The 20433-nt window shown below is 34.6% G+C and overlaps 1 protein-coding gene across 1 annotated transcript in view; it reads left to right on the top strand.

Annotated features, from left to right (window-relative positions):
* Window positions 1–16797, top strand: part of LOC124367794 (protein-tyrosine sulfotransferase-like) — a 173732-nt gene extending 156935 nt beyond the window's left edge. The window contains exons 5-10 of the mRNA XM_046824910.1: window positions 8399–8454; window positions 12283–12426; window positions 12825–13064; window positions 13565–13759; window positions 14550–14803; window positions 15767–16797. Coding sequence (XP_046680866.1) covers window positions 12304–12426; window positions 12825–13064; window positions 13565–13759; window positions 14550–14803; window positions 15767–16067 — 1113 coding nt within the window. The 5' untranslated portion in view covers window positions 8399–8454; window positions 12283–12303 and the 3' untranslated portion in view covers window positions 16068–16797. The remainder of the gene's footprint in view (window positions 1–8398; window positions 8455–12282; window positions 12427–12824; window positions 13065–13564; window positions 13760–14549; window positions 14804–15766) is intronic.
* The last annotated feature ends 3636 nt before the right edge of the window (window positions 16798–20433 follow it).

Genomic DNA, 20433 nt, shown 5'->3' with positions numbered 1-20433 from the left:
CAACTATTACTATTGATATTAGTACAGTTTTATTAGGTTTACCTCTTTTGTCTGTTTCCAAATGTTTAGCCTATTGATATTAATTATTTGTTATGTTATTGCAAATTTAGTATTATGCACAAGACACTCGTAGAAGTATTATTTAAGCTGTGCTGTCTGGAGTTCACAATGTGCGTGGTTCACAATGGGATGTACCGGAAACACGTAACCTCGGTGACGTGTTGTCTGACAGCGCGGAGTAAGAGCTATGAACGTGTCACATGTCTTCAGCTCGGTGCTGACTCAGTCCCCCAACTACGGCAATAATCTTGTGATGGGAGGAGGAAGGCTGTGTATTGTACTCGACATGGAGAAATCGTAACTGGACGGAAACTGTGTGTAGTGGCACTCGCTTCCGCTCTGTCATCACTGCAGAAATAAACGTCAAGATAGCCGAGTATAACGTTCTACAATAGTTGGAGCCTGATGATCGAGTGAAACGAGAGGGTTCCGTCATAGGCGATAGAAAACCTCTTGCCAGTATTTTTTGTATCCATATATTATGTACGTAAATTCGACCAACCAGATTAACCGGAACCTGTGTTTAACAATTTATTTTAGGGATTCCCAAGGTTTGTACTGATATTATTATTGATATAATGTACTGAGTTCTGAACACAGTTTCAATATAAAAAATTAATTTTACATGTATAATAAAAGTAGAATCGTATAAATATTAAGTATCACGGTAATGCACTATAAGTAATCGTATACAGTATTTAAAATATAACCACATTACTGAATGCATATTTTATGAATAGAATTTTATAGAGAATAACTCTAATTAGTAATAAAATGCAGGCTTTAATTTATCAATAGTATTGAGTACTGACTTAAATAAATCATTACAACGGAGTGTAGAATGATCTCTGACCAAATGAAAGAGGTAGTGCACACAGACTGACGAACTGACCTGTTATATTTTATATTTAAGTGTTCTTTCAAGTAAGAGGAACTCATGTACAAAGGTTGTAGGATCTTCATATATAGAGTTATTTATATCAGAGAGACGAACTGACCTGTTATATTTTATATTTAAGTGTGTTCTTTCAAGTAGAGGAACTCATGTACAAAGGTTTGTAGGAATCTTCATATCTAGAGTTATTTATCAGAGTGACGGACCGACCTGACCTGTATATTTTATATTTAAGTGTTCTTTCAAGCTAGAGGAACTCATGTACAAAGGGTTGTAGAATCTTCGTATCTAAAGTTATTTATCAGAGAGACGAACTGACCTGTTATATTTTATATTTAAGTGTTCTTTCAAGTAAGAGGAACTCATGTACAAGGTTGTAGGATCTTCGTATCTAGAGTTATTTATCAGAGAGACGAACTGACCTGTTATATTTTACATTTAAGTGTTCTTTCAAGTAAGAGGAACTCATATACAAAAGTTGTAGGATCTTCATATCTAGAGTTATTTATCAGAGAGACGAACTGACCTGTTATATTTATATTTAAGTGTTCTTTCAAGCAAGAGGAACTCATGTACAAAGGTTGTAGGATCCTCATATCTAGAGTTTATTTATCAGAGAGACGAAACTGACCTGTTATATTTTATATTTAAGGGTTCTTTCAAGTAATAGGAACTCATGTACAAAGGTTGTAGGATCTTCATATCTAGAGTTATTTATCAGAGAGACGGACTGACCTGTTATATTTTTATATTTAAGTGTTTCTTTCAAGTAAAGAGGAACCCCATATACAAAAGTTGTAGGATCTTCATATCTAGAGTTATTTATCAGAGAGACGAACTGACCTGTTATATTTTATATTTAAGTGTTCTTTCAAGCAAGAGGAACTCATGTACAAAGGTTGTAGGATCCTCATATCTAGAGTTATTTATCAGAGAGACGGACCGACCTGTTATATTTTATATTTAAGGGTTCTTTCAAGTAATAGGAACTCATGTACAAAGGTTGTAGGATCTTCATATCTAGAGTTATTTATCAGAGAGACGAACTGACCTGTTATATTTTATATTTAAGGGTTTTCTTTCAAGTAATAGGAACTCATGTACAAAGGTTGTAGGATCTTCATATCTAGAGTTATTTATCAGAGAGACGGACTGACCTGTTATATTTTATATTTAAGTGTTCTTTCAAGCAAGAGGAAACTCATGCACAAAGGTTGTAGGATCTTCGATATCTAGAGTTATTTATCAGAGAGACGGACTGACCTGTTATATTTTATATTTAAGTGTTCTTTCAAGCAAGAGGAACTCATGTACAAAGGTTGTAGGATCTTTATATCTAGAGCTATTTATTTAGAGAGACGGACTGAACCTGTTATATTTTATATTTAAGTGTTCTTTCAAGCAAGAGGAACTCATGTACAAAGGTTGTAGGATCTTCATATCTAGAGTTATTTATCAGAGAGACGGACTGACCTGTTATATTTTATATTTAAGTGTTCTTTCAAGCAAGAGGAACTCATGTACAAAGGTTGTAGGATCTTCATATCTAGAGTTATTTATCAGACGGACGGACTGACCTGTTATATTTTATATTTAAGGTGTTCTTTCAAACAAGAGAAACTCATGTACAAAGGTTGTAGGATCTTCATAATCTAGAGTTATTTATCAGAAGAGACGGACTGACCTGTTATATTTTTTATATTTAAGTGTTCTTTCAAGCAAGAGGAACTCATGTACAAAGGTTGTAGGATCTTCATATCTAGAGTGATTTATCAGAGAGACGAACTGACCTGTTATATTTTATATTTAAGTGTTCTTTCAAGCAAGAGGAACTCATGTACAAAGGTTGTAGGATCCTCATATCTAGAGTTATTTATCAGAGAGACGGACCGACCTGTTAATATTTTTTATATTTAAGGGTTCTTTCAAGTAATAGGAACTCATGTACAAAGGTTTTAGGATCTTCATATCTAGAGTTATTTATCAGAGAGACGAACTGACCTGTTATATTTTATATTTAAGGGTTCTTTCAAGTAATAGGAACTCATGTACAAAGGTTGTAGGATCTTCATATCTAGAGTTATTTATCAGAGAGACGACTGACCTGTTATATTTTATATTTAAGTGTTCTTTCAAGCAAGAGGAACTCATGTACAAAGGTTGTAGGATCTTCATATCTAGAGTTATTTATCAGACGGACGGACTGACCTGTTATATTTTATATTTAAGTGTTTCTTTCAAACAAGAGAAACTCATGTACAAAGGTTGTAGGATCTTCATATCTAGAGTTATTTATCAGAGAGACGGACTGACCTGTTTATATTTTTATATTTAAGTGTTCTTTCAAGCAAGGAGGAACTCATGTACAAAGGTTGTAGGATATTCATATCTAGAGTTATTTATCAGAGAGACGGACTGACCTGTTATATTTTATATTTAAGTGTTCTTTCAAGCAAGAGGAACTCATGTACAAAGGTTGTAGGATCTTCATATCTAGAGTTATTTATCAGAGAGACGAACTGACCTGTTATATTTTATATTTAAGTGTTTCTTTCAAGTAAGAGGAACTCATATACAAAAGTTGTAGGATCTTCCATATCTAGAGTTATTTATCAGAGAGACGTACGGACTGACCTGTTATATTTTATATTTATGTGTTCATTCAAGCAAGAGGAACTCATGTACAAAGGTTGTAGGATCTTCATATCTAGAGTTATTTATCAGAGAGACGGACTGACCTGTTATATTTTATATTTAAGTGTTCTTTCAAGCAAGAGGAACTCATGTACAAAGGTTGTAGGATCTTCATATCTAGAGTTATTTATCAGAGGGACGGACTGACCTGTTATATTTTATATTTAAGTGTTCTTTCAAGCAAGAGGAACTCATGTACAAAGGTTGTAGGATCTTCATATCTAGAGTTATTTATCAGACGGACGGACTGACCTGGTATTTTTTATCCTAAAGCGTTATTCTTTTGAACAAGATGAGCCCATGTGCAAAGACTCTAAGACCTTCCCTATCTAGAATTATCGTACAGAAAGACAGACTGACCTGTTATATTTTAATCCCTAAAGCGTTATTCTTTCGAACAAGATGAGCCCATGTGCAAAGACTGTAAGACCTTTCTATCTGGAATTATCGTACAGAAGAACAGACTGACCTGTTATATATTATCCTAGAGCGTTATTCTTTCCCGCAAGATGATACCCATGTGCGAAGACTCTAAGACCTTCCTATCTAGAATTATCGTACAGAAGGACAGACTGACCAGTTATATTTTATGCTATAGCGTTATTTTTTCGAGCAAGATGAACCCACGTGCAAAGATTCTAAGACCTTCCTATAAGACTTTTCCTATCTCGAATTATCGTACAGACGGACGGACTGACCTGTTATATTTTATCCTAAAGCGTTATTCTTTCGAGCAAGATGAACCCATGTGCAAAGACTCTAATACCTTCCTATCTAGAATTATCGTACAGAAGGACAGACTGACCTGTTATATATTATCCTAAAGCGTTATTCTTTCGAGCAAGATGAACCCATGTGCAAAGACTCTAAGACCTTCCTATCTAGAATTATCGTACAGAAGGACAGACTGACCTGTTATATATTATCCTAAAGCGTTATTCTTTCGAGCAAGATGAACCCATGTGCGAAGACTCTTAAGACCTTCCTATAAGACCTTCTTATCTAGAGTTATTGTAGAGATGGACGGAATAAAGTGTAACTATTCTTTAAACAACAACGGACTGGATAAATAAAATACATCACGCACGTGCCACATTGAAAATTTTCGTACAGTGGTCAGTTACTAATCCCTTGTCTGTTTTTCTAAAAATATTTATACATACATTATTCTTTGGTGATATATTTTGGTATTTACTTAAGTTTATTATCAGCAGTAGCACATTGAAATGTTAGCTTCGCAGATATTGACCATCGATAAGTGTTAAATAAAATATTTTCAATTAGCTTATCGTTATTGTTTCATGATATTGATATTTTAGCGCAGTAATTATATTTAAGACCTGTTCAAATTTTCTTGGCCAGCGTTTCTACATTCTAGCAGATTGTATCTTAGCTAGTTTAATTGTTAAGTAATCATACCGTTCTAACACTTTTATCAATTTTATATAGTAACAATTGATTTCTGTCAAGCGAACCCGTTTTATTGAAAGTAATTTTGATTAAAAACATATTGTTGTTTTATTACTCGAGAACCTGGCCAATATTTCACTTGTCTGTCTGTCCTCAAGATACTAAAAAGAAACTTACCTATAGATATGAATGTTTGAATGAAGCTTAATTTTTTATAGGAGCATTACTGTGTTTGTTTATGGTGGGTATTACTCCATGGAATTTGAATGAGCGTTAGCGAATACTATTACAATAGTATTATAGCTAACCATGATGGCAATGAGAAAATGACGTAATTTGTAAACAGAGTACAATATGAGCCGCCAGCATGTAATATTTTTATTCATAGAGTTAAAACATGAAACAATAGATTGGAAAGTCAATGTAACAAGATTAATTTTTCAGCGCACTCTCGTTGTAGTCAATCTTTCATAGTTCACCGAAGCTCGTATTATTTATATGCAGCTTTGAAATCTTACCTAATGAACAAAAATTTGAATGTATCATGATTGTGGCAAGATATCTCGAGAGACATCTTAATTTGGCTAAACGTTATTGAAGTTAATCAACTGTCACAGTTTCTTTTTTGTCTGGTGGAACATGCAGTTTTTATTCCACAAGCTATTTCTAGAATGAAATGAGTTATATATTTAAAAGTTTGAATGTAACCAAAGCGAAGCATGTTACGCGACATACTGTGTCGAACTTCTATATTGTACTATTATCAGCGTTAGAAACAATAGTAATTGAAATCTTATTACTCATGTTCCTTTTATTGTTCGATAAATAATCAATACAGTATCAAACAAACGCTTGTAATAAACTATAAACTTGACATATATGTATACATTTTATGTTTATAAATATATCACATTATTGTGGCACTGCTGCCATATAACTCTGTCACTTTGCTATTAATTCAGATATTTTATTTTTAAGCGATCATAAACTAAATTATAATGAAAAGATGAAATTAACGAAAGAACATGAGAATACCAAGAAATAAAAGGACTAGACTAAAGAGAACAATATTAATTATTTTAGGTTGCCCTTTAGATTGAGTGGATTTTTTACTAGTTGCTGATGCACTATATAAACTCTTCCTAAAGGGAACACGAGGTTTTTATCAAAGCCTCTCACTTTGTCGCACACGATTGTCGATACTGAGGACTTAACCAGGCTCTAGGCGAGAGACTGAGTTGCTGATGCACTAGATAAACTCTTCATAAAGGGAACACGAGGTTTTTATCCAAGCCTCTCACTTTGTCACACACGATTGTCGATACTGAGGACTTAACCAGGCTCTAGGCGAGAGACTGAGTTGCTGATGCACTAGATAAACTCTTCCTAAAGGGAACACGAGGTTTTTATCAAAGCCTCTCACTTTGTCGCACACGATTGTCGATACTGAGGACTTAACCAGGCTCTAGGCGAGAGACTGAGTTGCTGATGCACTAGATAAACTCTTCCTAAAGGGAACACGAGGTTTTTATCCAAGCCTCTCACTTTGTCACACACGATTGTCGATACTGAGGACTTAACCAGGCTCTAGGCGAGAGACTGAGTTGCTGATGCACTAGATAAACTCTTCATAAAGGGAACACGAGGTTTTTATCCAAGCCTCTCACTTTGTTACACACGAATGTCGATTCTGAGCTCTTAACAGACTTTAGGCGAGATACTGACTTGCTGATGCAGTAGATAAACTCTTCCTAAAGGGAACACGAGATTGTTATCCAAGCCTCTCAGTTTGTCACACACGAATGTCGATACTAAGCACTTAACCAGGCTCTAGGCGAGAGACTGAGTTGCTGATGCAGTAGATAAACTCTTTCTAAAGAGAACACGAGATTGTTATCCAAGCCTCTCACTTTGTCACACACGATTGTCGATATTAAGCACTTAACCAGGCTCTAGGCGAGAGACTGAGTTGCTGATGCAGTAGATAAATTCTTCCTAAAGGGGACACGAGATTTCCCTCTAGGTCTCTCACTTTATCACACACGAATGTTAATACTCAATGGAAGATCCTTACCAATTTTAAAGGTCAAGGAGCAGTCTGTTCGTATGTCTGTCCATCTGTGCTATCACTGTTGATAGGAAGATTCTAAAGACTTAATACTTGGTACCTAGGTTCCTCTTGGACCCAACATGAGTCCTATTGATGTGTAAACGATGAAAATAAGTCTGTATTTTTTTAATTGCACGTCATGCTGTAAGTGTGATAAGTTTTGATAGAAAGTTCCAAGAAACTTGGTAAAGAGGTTTCTCTTCCTCAAAGAAAGAACCTTATTGTTTTTAAGGTTCAAGGTCAGGCCGTCCGTCTGACAGTCTGTGTGATAACACTTGTTAATTAGCTGCTAAATACTTGAAACTTGGTACAGTACTTCTTTTTCAAAGTTCTTCCTTTTATTTTAGGTTTAAACAGTATAAGGGCTGTCAGTCCGTCAGGTTTGAATGTTTAACTTAGCAAAATGTTTTAAAACTGAAATCTTTGTGTTTATATTTCTTATTAAATTAATTTATTAGACAATATTAAGTCTGTGTAAAAATTTGCATGGCCCAATCTTTGTATTTCAAAATCAGTTGACTACAATTTGGATCAATTTTGATTGGGATCTATCGTTATTAAAAGTTAGCATAACATTTCATAACTGTCCTTATTGTGCCATTCTGTCTTCTAAAATAAGTGACGCCTTTTTTGAATGAATAAAATAAGCAATTCACTAAACTACGCCATTCATGCAATTGTATGGGTCCGTGTGGTATGAAATACTTCATAAAGAAATAGAATGAAGTATTTGTACACATTCTCCTATAAAATGAATAACGGACTGTATTCTTTATTGCTCAATCAATCCCAGTCTAACGACTCGGATTTTATATCCATGTTTACGCGTCGGCGTTTATTTTCACTTGTGGTTTGAGATCAAGAGTGTGAACGTGTCATAAAAGAGGTTTTAATTAATTTTGATTTAATATTATAATATAAACATTTCAATTACTCTTTTATAGTAATTATACAGTAGTAAGATTAGTTTATTATTTATACGTATCGGAATTATTATTACATGTAAAATGTTTTGCATTAGATTCTTTCTGAAACATTTATATACCAGCCAACAGGGTTCCATATTAAACACCTTTTCAGAACTTATTATTTCCTTTACATCAGCGAGGATATGCTTTCAACTGAATACTGAGAAAATAATGTAATGTGTATATCAACAAATTAATCTTAATTCGCCTAGCAAACTCATTAAATTACTTGTCCTTAAGTAATTTTTTTTCTTGTTCCAGGGGCCACTCTGGGTCAGCGAGCGCTGGCACCCACTTTCATCAGACTGATTCTTCAGGTACAGTTTTATCTTTCACTATCCATCCACGTGATACTCTTTCATAAAAACCAAGTCTTTCACTGATCCTTCAGTTATTTCAGGCAAAATATTAGTATGGGTAGTATAATTCATTTAACTTCACTGCAAAACATCACGTAAACCTGCATAGATTATTGCTTTCGCGCTATCCCTATTGATGATTATCTGACGAGAGGTAACTATGAATTTCAATAAAGTGTGCAATAATACATCGTCAATATCTCGCGCATGCTTAGTTCCAAACAATCACATACACTTGAGTCCTCCAAAACACACTGTGTGAAAATTTGAATCCTCCATAAAAATGAAATGAAATAATGAAATAATGATTAATATCCCGGCTATTTAGATAGTCAAATAGGGTAGCAATTATATTAATAAGCTCTACAGTTGATAAGCAACCAATAACATGTGGATGTTTTCTTTTTAAATTTAATTGTTCTAGAGCGTTTGCAACACCTCTACTTAATGCTTAATATATGATCAAACACTCCAATAAATGAAAAGTTTTTATTTTGTGAGGCCTTTCGTGCTCAAAGAACACATCGTTAGACCCACATAACTGAAATAAAAGTAGAGTAATAGGCCTCACAAAATAAAAAGTTTTTCATTTATTGAAGTGTTTGATCATATATTAAGCATTTAGTTTCCAATAAGAAGAAGATGGTAAAATGTACCTCTACTTAATGTTGGAGCTGCGAACTGTACATTAATTTTACAATTTTTAAATAAATATGCAAGTACTTAAAACTTCTTTGAGTTTAAAAATTAACATTTTCACCAATTGGTACAGATTTACAGTCCCGATTTTGTTTATATAAAAAGTACCGTATACATTTCAAACTGACACTTAAAGAAACTAATTGGAACACTAGTGTTTCAGTTGCAGTCCTTTATGATTGTTCAAATAAATTTATTAAAATATTTCTTTTCACTTACATTACTCTTATAATACTAAAACACTTCTTGTAAAAAGCCGAGCGAATAATAAAATTTGAAATCTACTTTCTCAGTGTGGAACAGTTTTGCAAAGTCAAATTTAGATCTTTTATATATTTATAGTTTTTAGGGGAGTGGAAATATAGTTACAAGGTAAACAATTTTATTTTATTACTATACTTAAATGCAAGTTTACTTCTACCTTAGTGTTTTATATTGATCAGCAGCAATTACTGGCAGAAGGACGGAAAAATTGCTTTCTAATCAAGAAATTAAGTTTCGGGAGCATTTACCTATATTTTTAATCTGATAATCAAGTCATATATACATTTTATCTCCTGGCTCTTCTGAGAGAGTTCAATAAGATCGTGTCCAATCCCGAATTGCCCGTTATGCGCGGCCTTCCTCAGCAAGATAGCCGGCTCAAATCACGCAAGCCATCACTACAAACAGCATCCCAGTTGATAGAGGAGAACTTTACGCCTAATGCTAACTGGGCGTCATCCTGGGAATCATTCGATGGACGGAACAAGTTCTTGATATCCGATCCTACGAAAGCAGCGGGTGGCTTGGAAATTCCTCGAAAGGAATGGGTTTTATTGAATCGTTTTCGAACTGGGGTTGGGAGAAGCAATCACTGGAAATTTAAGTGGGGTATTACTGACGACCAGACGTGTGATTGTGGCGCAAACTCTCAGACAATGGAGCACATTGTAAACGACTGCCCTTTGCGATTGTTTTTTGGTGGTCTGGCTGGTCTGAGTGGTTTAGAGGATGGGTCTCTAAACTGGCTCAGTAATTTGGATTTAGCTTTGTGACGGGAGATCTTAATATTATTTTTAATTTATGACTCAAGAACTTTGTTCTTACGTACTTTTTAATAATTGTAATTTTTAATTTATTTATTTATGGATAGCTGCCTTTGTCCCCCATACGATATATATATATATATATATATATATATATATATATATATATATATCCTGGTATCGTCTTTTTAAGCCTGTTTAAGAACATTTTACATTACATTGAAGCTTTATTTTCGTGGGTGAGGCGCTGATGGATATAAAGATTTTTTCCTGTAGACTTCCTGATATCAATCGAAGAACAGGGTCTATCGATTTGGATAGGTTTGGTATACTTTGTTGTCCGTCGTGGCTGGTGGAGGAAGGTTCGTTTTCTTTTGCAGTAACATGTTTAACGATGGTTCTTCTTTTATTTGGCGTTGAAATTGACATGTGAGTCCGAAATTAAAACAAAGTGGAAACTGTATTATATTTTAGAAGGGGATAACATGCATTAGGTCTTAGTAGATAGCAGTTTTCTTTTTGTAAATTCGTTACTACAAAGGCTACTGCATGTTCAGGCTTACCGCAACCCATTTTTCAGTAAGTTAGGATTTTGACGAGGAAATCTAGAAACTGTAAAGACCGCTAAAAACGAAATTAAAAATATTGGTGCTTAGAGAACAAACAACTTAACGGTGATTTTAGTTGAAGCCCTATACCAGAAGATTAAAAAATAATTTAGTAAGTGTTCTCACTTAACGTTATAAAACAGAGCAGAAATGAAGTAATTGACTATATGTAATATGAGTAGTAAATTAGAACATACTAGTGAAACGATATTCAACTCCGTTGGTTCTGCCTTTTATTACAGTTATATGAAGCTCATGAGTGTGCTCTTTTGTTTTAAGGTTTATTTCAGAAAAAAAATTGAATGCTGGAATTCAGTTCAGAAAACGTGAATGTCCCCAGGCCTGAACTGTTCTAGCCTTGACGCAGAGAGTCGTATCCTCCACATACTGAACCACTTTTCCATTTTGGATTGATTGGTTCAGATAATTTACGTAAATCAAAAAGGGAGTTGGACCAAGGATAGATCCCTGCGGAACTCCATGGGTGATCTTTGCTTTTGAGGATACGGTGTCCGAAATCTGCACACACTGCTCTCGGTCACAATCATAAGACTCGATAAGTTTTAAAGGCAGATCCCGTACTCCGCACCTTTCCAACTTGTGCAGCAATGTTCCATGATTCACACAGTCAAGTGCTTTGGAGAGCTCGAGAAACACATGGTCACGCTTCTCCAGCCCATCGACAAATTCCTCAATGGGTTTGTTGCGCCTGCTGTACCCCTTTTTACTCTGAACCCAAATTTAGTGTGACAGAGAATTTCAACATTTTTCTGAAAACAGTTGAATTGTTTAAGAAAGATTTTCTCAAAGACTTTGCTCAAGACTGGCAGAATGGAAATCGTACGGTATAGTTGGTGGCATCCTTTTTGAAAATTTGAATGATTTTAACTGTTTTCAATTTTGATGGGAATATTCCAGTTTGCAATGAACCATTGACTAATTGTGTTCATGTTGTGACAAAAAAATGGAATTCATTCGCTATTTCTAGCGAATCATTAAGAACATTTTTATTGAATTTTACTGTGAGTTTTTTTAGAAAATTGAATTTTAAAATTTCGGCAGATAATTTATAACTTTCCAAGCCGTTTCCAAGCCGTAGTGGTTAGAATCCTGCAGGTGTAATCTCTGATTATGATGGCGGTGGACGGTACAGCATGCATCAGTAAAGGGACTAAAACTGTATAAACCTGGAAGTATGACCTGAAACTTGTCCATTCAAAACATATGATCTATTGCTGTAAAAAATATCCACTTCTTCCATAATTTTAAATTTATTTCACGAGGCCTTTCAATATTAAAGATGCCATCATCAGGCATCAACATCAACACCTGACGATATCATCTCTGATGTAAAGGCCTCGTGAAATAAATGCAAAATTATACTGTCTGGTCAGTTGCTGGTTAATATGATTATGTACACGTAATATGTACGATGTAACTGATGTGTGCAGGTGAAGAATGAGGTAGCAAGGATGGGGCGCGGGGGGCGTAGGTTGGGCCTCGCCATCGCCGCTGTGCTGGTGTTTATGGTGCTCACATACAAGTTGCAGCTCTGCGGCCGTACAGACAGAGGTCCCGTCATGGTCGCCAAACAGGTGAGGAACTGTTACTCTACCCGTGAGAATGTGGACGTATGCGGTTGTGACGTGAGTCGACTAAGTTTGTGTGTGAAATATTGGTTAATGAAAAAGATAGGTAGCTAAAAATCATAAAAAAGATAATATTATTTTTCGAAATAGACTATAGGCTCTGAACAAATGGACTATCAATATTAATACCTTTCTTAAGATAAAAAGTACACATTCTGATCCCGGTATGGTGACTTAATTATTCATGAAATTGAGTTGTATTGCCTGTTAGAAACTTGCATACTAATTTTGGTTTGATTATGGCAATTTTGTACTTTTTAGACGTGGCAAGGAAATTAATTGATAATTTTGTACAATGAATTATAATGAATGAAATATGTTAAGCAAATACTGTTTTTTTGCAGACGTACGTTGTCGGTAACGACAACCAGGTGTACAGCTATGACCGCTTCATGCCGCTCATCTTCATCGGCGGAGTGCCGCGCTCGGGGACCACGCTGATGAGGGCGATGTTGGACGCTCACCCGGACGTGAGGTGTGGCCAGGAAACCCGCGTCATCCCCCGAATTCTGCAAATGCGCCAGCACTGGATGAAGTCGAAGAAAGAGACTTTAAGGCTGGAGGAGGCTGGTGTCGATAAGGAGGTGAATAAGTTTTACAGTTGCTTGAATCGACTCCCGTACTACGTACGTTTTTTTGTTTTCGATCGTTATGAGGAATCAGTATATATTCTAAAATCTTGCTATGCCATAAAAGTTTTCCCTTAAGAAATTCTCTAACCTGAGTCTCTATCCGAGAAATCACGCTTTGAGTTTCGGAAAGATAAAACAAATCAATTTAAATAATTTTCACTTTCCCCAAGAAGTGTTTTGGGAAGTTATAAATAACAAATTACCACTTTAACATTGACAGGATTCCAAAAAATAACGACTGACTGTTTGTAGTAAAAGTATTTACATAGGTACTCTTTTTGATCCCATTTTGATCCAATCTTCAGAATAACTTCTAATACCACATTTGCAACCAAAAATGAAATACTAGTAGCAATAGAAATTAGTTAGTTGGTTTTATTGTGTCACAAGTACTAGTTATCGTACATAAGTAATTATAAATGTATCCCGGAAGTAACAAATGTGTTTTATAGGTTCTAAACTCTGCGATTGCATCCTTTTGCCTGGAGGTGATTGCAAGACACGGAGAGCCAGCACCTAGACTGTGTAACAAAGATCCCTTGACCCTCAAGTCAGCCGACTACCTCTCAGAGCTGTTCCCTCAGGCCAAGTTCATCTTCATGGTGAGAGATGGCAGAGCCACTGTCCACTCCATTATTTCCAGACAGGTTCGTACAAGTTAAAGTTATCACGTCTAACTGTCTCCAATGTTGGCAACTACAGTGTGCAACAAAGATGCAAAAATATATAAAAGAGACTTACTAGGAAAAGAACACTATATAACTTTTGGTTGTTGGAACCTTCCCTCTATGATTATGTTAGTATCTTTTTTGGAATCGTTAATCTTGTAAACACGTAAACGTACTAATGGTCCAAGTGTTCCTTATTATTTTAAAATGCATAACATATAATAAGTAATTCTATATTTTCCCCACTAAGCAGCGAATAAGGGTATGAAAATTATTTAGTCACATGAAAGATTCCTTAAAACATCGTTTCATACGTTAAATGTAAAGGATACAGGATTTTCCGGACATTTGCCATCGTTAAGTGAAACAAAACGTCAGTAACACTATTTTCATGATCTGCAATCTGATCTCTTCTTCAGGTAAATAACTAACCTCACACATAATTACAAACTAGGTTAAAATAAACAAATCATACCAGATTATTTTATATATTGTTTTAACCTATTTTGTTGTATTTATGTGTTAGGTTAGTTATTTACCTGAAGAAGAGATCAGATTGTAGATCTCGAAACGTAGTGTTACTGATTTTTTTTCACTTAACGATGGCAAAATGTCCGGGAAAAATCCTGTTTCCTTTACAATCCTTCCATCGTCAAAAATAAACTTCAAACGTTCACAAAAAAAGAATTTGAAATGTTAGATGTTTAACATTTTTCAGATACATTACACCATTACATCCTAATTGTAATTTTGATCTATAAATGTGCAGGTGACGATAACAGGTTTCGACCTGACCAGCTATCGCCAGTGTTTACAGCGGTGGAACAACGCCATCGCTACCATGTACGAGCAGTGTCAACTGGTGGGTTCCCAACGTTGTATGATGGTGTACTACGAGCAACTGGTCCTGCACCCGGCCCACTGGATGAGAGAGATACTCGACTTCCTGGACGTGCCTTGGAACGAGAGTGTCCTACACCATGAGGACCACATCAACAAACCCGGCGGAGTTCTGCTTTCCAAGTGAGTCTCAGTGTCACTTGTTTTCATGATAAAATATTTAGGATTGACCATTTCTTTCCTGTCTTTGAATCAACGTCTAACATGTTGACTCCGCATAGCCTTATATCATCGTTCGTTTAAAAATAAGTCGGTTTCCTTTGTTTACAAGTTAGAATATTTTTTATCCCGAATTTGTGAACAGTTAGCCACTTAGTCTAAATGCGTCGAAATTTAAAGTCTGGACACACTCTTTTAGAATATGTTTTTTATCATACAAAATATGTTTGACATTTTCTCGTACCGCAATAATGTTCATAGGCACTATCTGTATAAATGGTGCCTCTTTTATTAGTGCTGTACATACATTTGAAAAAATACTGTGTCATTATACTGCAGAGTGTAAAAAGTAGCCGTATGAATCCATGACTCATCCCTTTTTTTTAAAGCTTCATGTATTTTTTCATTTTCCGTTTTTTTTTTTTTAATTAGAGGATATGTAAACCCCTCATTGCACTTGGCCCTAAAAGGAACAATGCGCTGCTTCCTGAGTGAGTGGATAGGTTAAGGATGTTTAAGGTTGAGTGTCCACCTCCTGGGTCAAGATTCCACGTGGTGGGGGGTTGGGGTTGAAGTATGGTAAGGAGCATTATCTTCCCTCATGTCACTTTATAAGAGGCTAGTTCAGCCTCCCTTGCGTTCTTATCGTAAATTATAAACTCATGCCATGTGGAAAGAGCATTGGAACAACGTAGTTTAAAACTAGTTACCACTAATGTACCTTCTATTCAATCAATTGCATGTCCATTTTTGTATTTGTTAAGTTCCCCGCGTTGAATATTTGTTCTTTTGTTCTATATCCTTTTTTAATGAGCGGAGTAGTGTTGAAAATAAAACTAATTTTATGAGCAGAAGTTTAAAATTGTTGGTTCTATTGCCATTTTTAATTGATTTTCTTGTATTGATTGTAAACTTTTTTACTTTTAGAGTGGAGAGATCGTCGGACCAAGTGATAAAGCCGGTGAACGTGGAGGCCCTGACCAAGTGGGTGGGCCAGATACCCAAGGATGTCGTGGCCGACATGGCCGAGATAGCTCCCATGTTGGCCAAGCTGGGCTACGACCCCAACGGCAACCCTCCCAACTACGGCAGCCCTGACGCGTTCGTCGCGGACAACACGCGGAGGATACGAGACCAGATACAGCTGTGGGAGAAGCGCGCCAACAACATGCACTTGCCCCTGGCGCCCCAAGGGGACGAGATGGAGACCACGATCAACACCGCGTGACACGTGGACGTCACGTGACTTCTCTGCGTGACCTCACCTGACATTAGTGATTCTACATGCCATTATTTATTGTCTCGTCGGTTTTCAATTGTGCTAGTGCTAATTTTTATTCCCAATATTGATCTTTATTTGAATTTTTGGAAATTTTATCGTTGTTTGTAAATAGAGTTTTGTATTTCGTGTTTTATTGTTTTGTTATGCCTTTTAATTTTTTTCTGTTTTATTTACGATAATCAATCATCAAAATCAAACATATATATTAGCACAAAATTCTAGTATAATATTTTGATTAGTATTAAGATAAGTAAATTGTAATGTTACGTTACAAACTCACCAAAATCTTTGGGCATTTTAAATCTGTTAAGTTTATTGATTATTTTGTCTTAATTCAGGCTCCTTGTACTTTCCGACATGTACTATATCTTATACTGATATATACCTTAAACTTTTGTCATATTTGTTAAGACAAATGAGATATTTTATATGGAGAACAAAGTTTAAGCACAATCTGAATAAATGCAACGACATGTACTGTATCGTGGAATATTATCATTCCAGGCTTTGCTAAACTGACTGTGTAAATGTGAGTAAATTTTCCATATTATAGTATATATACAATGAATTTGTACATAACTGATGGTAATAAATTATTTTTGTAAATATTGGAATTTTATTAGTGTTGACCTCAATGTCTTTGTTAGGTTTTTGAATAAAGTATACATTTTTATTTTATCTGTGTATTATTTCAAGCCTTGTATAAGTATGGATTATATCCCCATAAAACAAAATAAAGAAATATATTATAAAAATAAAAGGTATTGTAACCTTTTTGGGCTTTTTGAAGGATAAAAATATAGGTTTATAGCCCATAACCTTTGCTATTAACGGTGTAGAAATGTTTTCCTAGTGCATTGTGTTTCTACTGAATAGACCTTTAATATGACATGTCACAAGATAGGGGTTGCAATTGAAAATCTAAATTTACCCCCTTCTAACCCCTTTGAAAAGGGTGGTGAAATTTGTTTTAACTAAAAAAAATCCAAAAAAGTAATTTACTAAATATGGTGAAGGTTGTACATTGAAATCTCAATGGAATATATCCAGGCGTATCAGGACTTAATTTACACCCTTAGATGTAAGGGGTTGTTTCCCCATAACTTTTGAAAGGATCGCCTTAGAGTTGTATTATTCATGTGATTCTGTTTCTTTTGAATTTACCTTTCAAATTACATTACTTAATAAAAGATATCACGCATGTATTGTCCCTACAGATTATTATTTTTTGCGTTATTTGCCCATATTTTTTGCTAGAAACGATATAGAGGTGTTTTCTTAGTGCATTGTGTTTCTATTGAATAGCCTTTAATTATAAATGTCACAGGATAGGGGCTGCAATTTGAACATTTAACCCCTTCTAATCTCCTTTGAAAAACGGGGGGGGGGTGAGTATTTTCACCCTCCAAAAAGTCCAAAAAAGTATTTTAATAGTTATGGTGAACATTTTACATCGATATATCAATCTGTTTGGAATGTATTCAGGTGTATCACGACTTAATTTATATCCTGTATGAAAACCCTCTCCTTCTTTCCTGTATGAATATAAGAGTATATCTTATATATGAACGTACATTTAATTACAGCTAACGTATTTGCATATCAATAGAACAAAGTGAATATAGGTTCATCGTGTTGTCGAAATTTTATTTATGTATGTCTGTTAACACAAGAACTCGAAAACAAACTGATAAAAGAATAAAATTTTGCCTGAAGCTTCAGTTCCAGCTCCAGTAAAAACTATTATACATTTGTATTGAAAACTTACATGGACATTCATTGGTTCTCTGGCCTATTCCTGTTAAGGATAGCCCTCTGGGCTAAGGCCCACTGGACTCTTGTTATGGAAAATCTCATTTTGTTTTCTAAAATAAATTCTAAATATTTCAAATATCCCCTATAAGCTGTAATTAATTGGGTAATGCTTCTTGATTAGAGTCTTTATATTTATACATTGAAATATTAAGACAAAGTTAATTAATACTATTTGGGGCAAAATTAAATAGTGGATTTTTAAGAGTTTAAGATTTGATTAACTTTTTCTTAATCATACATAGTCATAGAATCAAATTATTCTAATGTTATAAGTACGAAAATTAGAGATTTGAAAAATAAAAGTTAGTAGTTAGAATGATATATAATATGGTGATGTAACGTCCGGCTTTATACGATCCTGAGTGCCTTTTTAGGTATATACAAAGATATTAGAAACTACAATTGTTACAAAAACACATTAAAGTTGAATTGGTACGGACATTGATACTTAAATATATGGCCTAAATTATTGCCCACCTCAAGAAGGTAAACAGCATATCACGGCTAATATTTTAATGTAAATGTTATTCTCAATCTGCATACTAAACATAAGAACGTATTGAAATTTAAATGTGGGAAATCTTTAAAATCCAAAGCATTAAAGTTGACTTGCATATATCAAGAACAAAGCAATTCTTTTAGTCCATTAACCATCAAGAAACAATTATCTAGATTACAGAGAGTAGATTTAATAAGGCAGAAAACAGAAGGAAACTGCTAGTAATACAATTAAAAAGCTTAACTATCCTATTATAACTGCCTTTTCAGACATTTTAAAGTGGTTTTCTGTAATATTTAATTGCTCAACTCCATTCGTATGACTCTATTAGTTTGTTACTAAAGTTTCATTGTAAGCAATTATTATAATATTTTTATCCGTAATTAAATATGTAAACAGTACTTATTATTATTTATCCATTACATTTAAATACGAGATCAGACAATGAAATGATGAATCCAAATAAATAAAACTATGCGAATGTTTTAAAATTATTTATTATAAAATAAGGTTGTAGATGAAAATTATTTTTGTTAAAAGTTTTATATACAGAAATTCGTCCGCATTATTCAGGTTTATTAGCAATATTTCTCGTTATAATTTCAACAGGGTTTCGTTATAATTTGAACAGTGAGTGAAACTCGCTTTAATAGAGCGAGAAATCCAGCTGTTCAACTGAATGGTGATTGTGGTTAAAAGTTCACCGGCAGAGTCGATTGGAACAACAATAACGTGGAACCATAACAACTCTCTGCCACATTACTGTGATTGGTTGGTGTAATGTGAACAGTTCTGAGTTATTGTGAGTTTCCCAGCTGTGTTACATTCACCCTCTACATTCTATAGACTTGCGCCGATTCTCGCTGCAACAGGCTGAGTGAATACATGTCAATTAATTACACTGGTAAACGCAGGATATACAAGTTAAAGCAAAGTTACATAGAATAGAATAAAAACTTTTTTTATTTCCAAAACATATACACCAAGATATTAGATTTATTTACAGTTGATAAATAGTAAATTACCCTTTTACTATACTTACTAAGTGGCGATAAAATAAAACAATTTAATTTTAAGTACAGCAGTTGGATAAATATTATTTATATAATTTAAGTATGGGTTATTAAACTATATATTGCAGATTAACATATATTCTACAATGGAAATTAGCCTACATGGGCAAGAAGCCTATGCGTAGGCTAGAGTCGTACTAAAAAGTTTATGTTATCTAGAAAAAAGTGTTACTGTTACGTTTCGGTGTGTTTTAAGGCATGAAAATGTAGAAATTTAGTTGTGTGACGAAGGAGATAAGAGATAATACTGTCGTATTAGACAAAACCATCGGTAGAAGTAAGACCACATACACAAGACCGTGATATGACGAGCGCCGGGGGATGAGGAGGGGTCAAGGTCAGGTTGGTCCCCAGTCTGAGTGAATGAAGGTCTCGGATCCTTGGACTCCAATCATTTGTAACACCAGTTCTGTGAAATTATATTTAAATATTGTAATACTACCCGATTCAAATAAATTTAAATGCTGAAATTTGTTACATATGTTTCTAAATTAAGGAGGTTAAGTGGTAGAGGGAGGTTAAGTGGTAGAGAGGACTTTTAAGTCCTAACTTCGCCTCTGTAAATAAAGGCATTTTTCATTTCATTTCATTTTCATTTCATTTAAATAGAATATGTGAAATATAGTAAGAATTGGTTTTTGAAAAGGATTTATTTAATCTAATTACATGAATACCAACATGTTCTGAATATCTTGTTTGGTAAGAGTGCAAAATTTCTGGTAATAGCCTATTGCATTAGCGTTTTTGTAGATGTGAATTAGTAATTTTTTTATATATGACTGTCGTAGTAAAAGTAGGGATTCCTGAAAGAGAGATTAAGTTGGACAACGCTAATTTTTCCTCTACCCTGCCTTTAGTATACTCTTTCGCGTAATAAAAAGAGGTTTCAACACGCACCGCCCCACGCAATGTTACCGAAGGAAAG

This window comes from Homalodisca vitripennis, chromosome 8 (assembly GCF_021130785.1).
Source record: "Homalodisca vitripennis isolate AUS2020 chromosome 8, UT_GWSS_2.1, whole genome shotgun sequence".
Taxonomy (NCBI): Eukaryota; Metazoa; Arthropoda; class Insecta; order Hemiptera; family Cicadellidae; genus Homalodisca; species Homalodisca vitripennis.
This window is presented reverse-complemented; position numbering and strand designations above follow the sequence as displayed.